The sequence below is a fragment of the Octodon degus genome, unplaced genomic scaffold, assembly GCF_000260255.1.
Source record: "Octodon degus isolate 3935 unplaced genomic scaffold, OctDeg1.0 scaffold00034, whole genome shotgun sequence".
Classification (NCBI taxonomy): domain Eukaryota; kingdom Metazoa; phylum Chordata; class Mammalia; order Rodentia; family Octodontidae; genus Octodon; species Octodon degus.
The window spans coordinates 4,219,735-4,225,326 of record NW_004524610.1 but is presented as its reverse complement, the minus strand read 5'-3'; the positions used below and the strand labels follow the sequence as shown (position 1 = coordinate 4,225,326).

The 5,592-nt window shown below is 43.0% G+C and overlaps 1 protein-coding gene across 1 annotated transcript in view; it reads left to right on the top strand.

Annotated features, from left to right (window-relative positions):
- Positions 1-645: 645 nt before the first annotated feature.
- Tbc1d32 (TBC1 domain family member 32) overlaps positions 646-5,592 on the top strand; it is a 129,941-nt gene continuing 124,994 nt past the window's right edge. The window contains exon 1 of the mRNA XM_023714211.1: positions 646-2,815. Coding sequence (XP_023569979.1) covers positions 2,661-2,815 — 155 coding nt within the window. The 5' untranslated portion in view covers positions 646-2,660. The remainder of the gene's footprint in view (positions 2,816-5,592) is intronic.

The window sequence follows — 5,592 nt, the reverse complement described above, 5'->3', positions numbered from 1 at the left end:
ATAAGCTAAACTAACCTGAGTTATATGTGAACTCTGATATGGAAGACCAAGTTTGAAAATGCATTTCTTGATCAACAAGTATAGGTTGGATTACATGTAAAGTATGTTCACAGGAATAAGATTGGAATAGCTCCTCTACAGTCTATTTAAAGTCTTCTGGTACTAGGCTGGTAATATGCCTTCAGGTCAATATATAATAAGACATTTAAAAAGCTGTGCGAAAATCAGGTCTTTAAAAAGCAAGCCTGTTACTCCAATTGTGCAGAACTGTGCAGATGAGGTAACAAGCATCCTCAGTTTCCTACCAGCCCATCAACAGGGGAGTGTGTATGACAGGCTTTCTCTCAGAGTGAGGTGGTTGTTTTGTTGCCATCATATTCAAAGCAAGGTTAGGAGAGGTATTAGAGATTAATTCCAAAAGTGGTTTAGATCAATGAGGTCAGTGGCATTAGTATGCAAGTCCAACAAATAAGGAAAAAATCATTCAAACTTCTTCTAGAAACATGGAAGTAAACTTTCAGGGCCAAACACTTACATTTTGGATAAAGGGCCAACCTTTGCAGCAGGCTTTTGTAATAAATTTTTATCAACAAATCTGTGATTTTCTTTTTAAAATCATTTTTTTTTTTAAATAAAGTGAGATTATCCCTCTGGGAGGAGGCAAAAGCGATTCTAAAACAGGGGCTCCCCAAAGTATAGAAGTCAATTATAGATACTGGTAATTTAGGTCTCCCCAGTTTCACTTCAGTTTCTTACCTAAAAAGAAAAAGCCAATGTTAACAATTGAAGTGGTTTACTGTCTTACTAGTTTGGAAAGTTGAACTTGGCCAAGTTCTGTGAAAATGTACACTTCAAAGTTGTCGAAATGAATAACATTAATAATATTCAAGAACTATTGCACACTTTCCCACAATCAAGGTCTTTGTATTTAACACATGAATGCTCACTGCAAGCCCACAAGTGCCAGGATCCTGCCATGTTTTAAAAATAATGGAAATATGCAAAAACCAAATGTAGGTTATTTATTCTGCCAATGTGGTCTCATATGCTTGGAATATTAGTGCCCTGACCAAAGTCTGCCATGTATTAAACACATACAGCATCAGAGTCTATTCCATGATCAGACATAAGTGTGTGCCACCATGCCTGGTCAGCTTATTTTAAGAAATGGAATGATGTTGAACTGATCCCATGGAATTCCATAACAGTATTCTCTTAGACAGACTCTGATCACATTGGATTCATATGCAGTGGTGTACTCTAGGAAACAATCTCACAGTGTGGAGACAAAATAAGGAAAATTCCAATGTATTGTTTTTTCATCAAAGGCTTCAGCCAAACAAATGAAGTCAGGAGCTGGATAGTGCTTAAGCATTAAAGTTAGAGAAACAACATAAAGTGGGTCACACTGTAATCCTAGGCTTCTGTAAGGCTGAGGCAGGTAGATTGGGAGTTAAAACCCAACTGGGGCAAGTTAACTGTCATACTCAGCCATTCCTCAGCAGCAGTGTGGGATTATCCTACGGACAGTAGCTTGGCTGGCTCATCCTAAATTGGACAGGATGATGGCGTAGGGATTTATCTTGGTAGGACATTGGGTAAGGAACAGTCATCATCTATTGCAGGCTCCTGAAGGGTGATCTTTACATCTGACATCTCACGGTAGTGTCTCCAGAATCCAGTTGCACATCACTGCTCTCCCGATAGACCTCCAGGCCTCTTAGATTGCCTGCGATGATGCTTCCAAGTATGGCCAGAGGACTGCTCCAACCTAGCTTTACTACTGCTTTATCCTACAGTATACCCAGTGTTGTCCATGTTCAGGTCCTGAGACAGACGCTGTCCAGTCTGTTCTCTGTTCGTTGCTCTTCACTTTCGCACTGGATTCAAACCCAAGCCTGGATTCTCAGCGCCCCTGCCCAGTGCGTTCTCCAGTATGGGCCTGGTGGTACTGTCTCTTAACTGGTTCTGTTTCTGGAAGATGGTGCAGTCATCCTCGGGCCAGCTTCCTGTAAGGAGCTGAGCAGGTGCCAGCTGCGGGCAGCACCAGCTGTGCTTCAGCTGAAACTTCACACGACTCTCGTAATTATCGTTGGAGCACTTTGCACTACGTAAGGGCCACCTTCCTGCTACGAAGCTGGCGCATGTATATGACACATCTCAAGGTTTTTCAGACTATTTCCGTGTACCTTTATTCTTTTTCCTTTACTGAGCCATCCTTTCCTCGCACCGCGATCCCGGGACAACGCACATACGCCCTCCTCACCTTTCCTCAGGCATCCGCCCTCCGCCTAGGAGGCCATGTTGGTGAGTGACGTCACGCACTGTCGTCGGTGTGCTGACGTCACGCGCCGCGCCGGCGTTTCCTCATGCACCTCCCGTTGGAGTCGCGCAGCCTGTCGGCGACAGTTACTCCGGCCAGTCTGAGTTCTGTTGATGCTGAAGGCTGGCAGCGGCGAGAATGCAAGGCGAGGCCTAAGAGAGCCCTCATTTTTCTGACGGAAGCCGCCTTGTTTTCGTTTTGCTGACTAGCCTCGGCCCCGCCTCCGAGCGCCCCAGCGGTCTCCCAGGCAACGAGGCGCCGCGCGGCCCGGCCGGTGGCGGCGCGCGTGCGCGGAGGGCCCTGCGGCCCGAGAGCGGCCGCCGGGGTCCCGGCGAGGATGGCGCGCGAGTGCGCGGGGGACGAGGCGCGGCTGCAGGCGATGCTCCGGCAGCTGTTCCGCAGCGTGAAGGAGCGGATCACGGGCGCGCCGTCCCTGGAGTGCGCGGAGGAGGTGCTGCTGCGCCTGGAGGAGACGGACGACGGCTTCCACAAGTAACGCGCCCCCGCCGCCCCTCGCGCCGGTCGGCGGAGTCCTGTGCGTCCCCGAGCGCCTCCGGGGCGGCGACCCCAGCGGCCTCGCGCCCGGCCGGGCAAGCCTTGCGGCGCTGCGGGGCGGCGGCCTCGGCGAGGTGGAGCCCCGCGGTCTTCTTCGGCGCGTGTGCTCAGGGTTTCTTTTAAGCCTCGGCAGTTAAGAGTTGCCGCGAAAGTTCTTCAGTAGGAGGAGCGTGGCAGCGTTTTGGAAGGCAGGGTTGTCGTTGCGCTGTGGTCTCTAGTCAGGACATCTAGGTTAGGGACACGGTTCTGCGGGGGGAATCGGTACCGAAAAATTTCATGCAGTCATGTGCGCTTACTCGCAGTTTCATGAGCTGTCGTTTACAGCTTCTCAGAGTGGAGTTTACGGAGTGGAAAGTGTCTCCTTACAATTCCGACACTTTTAGTAGTTAGGTGTACATACTTATTTGTATTTTTGTGATTTTTCTTACTTTCTTTTTTTCTTCAGATTCACTGGTAGCTGTTATGGAACGATAATATCCTATATTTTAGAGGTGCCAGAGTTCAGTTTTTATTGGTTAGCTGTTGATTTATATTTAAACAGTCGAATCTAGAAAAATGGGCCTTCTCCAGTACCAGTTTGGTTATTAATATTTGTAAACTAATGTAGTGATAATTTACCTCACATAACTTTACATCAAGCAGTGAGAGCTTAACTCTTTAATTTGTAGCATTTTTCTTTTCAGTAGAAGCATTTAAAGTGACTCATTTGCCCATGCATACTACTTTAGTTAGCTGTATGAATTTTAAAATGTTTTTCAAGTTAAAATTGGGTCATAGTAGTTATCTCTCATACTAGTGACTTTTTAGTGCTGTCTTCTTCAGTTTAATAGGTCGGTAAAGTAAATGCTTGCTGTGTACAACATCAATAGTTATTTACTCAAGGGATTTAGTTGTGGCCTTTCTAAGAAGATTGAAGCTGATAATACATTGTAGTCTTAGAAGTGAAGATACTTAAATTCATAATGTATTAGTGCCACTAGCCTGAGGTCTGTATCTTAGGAGGAGGAATTCTTAGGCAAGGAAAAGAGGATGTCTGTATAATCTCAGATTGCTTGGCGTTGTAGTTAGCCATATTTCTGTTTTTCTTTTCACCCACGTTAACTCTTCTCAAACAATGTTCGTGAGTCACTCAGGTATGTCTTCCAAAGGGTTTCGTACTTTAAGATTCTTTTCTATCAAAGGCTTGGCTTTTTACACCTGATACTTGTTAATAACAGGAAAAATAGTCTTACTGAAAGGTTTATAGGGCAGCCTGCGGCTTCTGGCTAGTAGCATTTTTTTTTCTCAGAAGGTGGTTTTTAATACAGTTGAGTCCATAAATGATGTAGTTTTAGGCAGCACAATAAAGTGGGAAATGCAGTATAATCCTAGACAGGTTTTGTTTCATGGGCTGTCATCTTTGCTTTAAGAATCTCTTGTGTTTTTCTGCCTTAAACTGCACACTTCCTTTAGAAGATCAGAGCTCTCTTTTCTCACAGAGTGGCAGTGGGTTATTTGGTGCCCATGTGGGGAAAGTGGTATACATGCTTTCCTTATGTGTGTGTTGTGTGTTAACACTCTCTATCCTCCCCTCAGGAAACAAACTGCACTAGTTTTCACCCTCTACACAATAGAATGGCTAAGGAAACACTTGCAAGCATTCTTTTAGAGTAGGGATAGACTTGAATAGTGAAATGACTAGGGACTACATATGCACTTCTACAATTAATGTGCTTGTCTAACAACTTTATCACGAGTCGCAAGCTTATTCTTTGTCCTAAAACGGTTCAAGGAGATGTAAAATACTTGTTTTTTTCTATTTCATAGTCTCTTGTACATTAGTGTGTCTTACAGTTCTCTTGGTGAAATACAATCTTTCTTTTTTTTCCCCCTGTGTGTAATTCTGGGGATTGAACCCAAGGACTTTGCCCTGAGCTACATTTCAGCCCGTTACCAATTTTTAAACTGTTGTGAAGTTGTCCAGGCAAGGCTTGAACTTGTGGTCCTTCTGCCTCAGCATCCCAGAGTGCTGAGGTCATAGGTGTGTGATATCACACCTGTCTTTAAATATAATGTTTTCAAAATTCCCAACAGCATCATTACAATTCATAACTTACACTAATTAAGCATCTTTAAAACATCATCAGTGATAGTTTTGAAGTAGATTATTTAAAAATTTCTTAGTTGCTTAAACAACTGTAAAGATGATTTCCTGAAATTAACTGGTACTAATAATATTGTTCATGTCCTTGTGTTATAATAGTAATCTCTGTATCTCTGCCTGTTTTGTTAACATTGTAGACACTCCAAAAACTCATCATGGAAAATCATTGAATTTTCTTAGAAAATGTAGGTAATAAAGCTGAGAAGAGAGAGTGGAAAAATGTATGTTCTTTTATCCAACTTGGTAAAACTTTCCTATGAGTGTGAAAAATTTCATACTCATCAGTGAAGTAATATCAGGCATGTACTGTATATTTTTAATACTTACGCTTTTGAAATGTGGTGTTGCTCATGTGTTTACTTAATAGCAAGTAAAATTTAAGTGACTGACTTTGAGGATTTTACTTTTTTTTTTTTTCTGTTAGACCTTGAACTCAGCATCTTGTGCTTGCTAAACACATACTGAACAACAGCCTTAGAAGAATATTTTGAAAAGAAAATTTTGCATAATTTGATAAATAAAAAAAGTAGTAATAAAAAATAATACTGAAATAAAATTTTAGTTTTTTCTC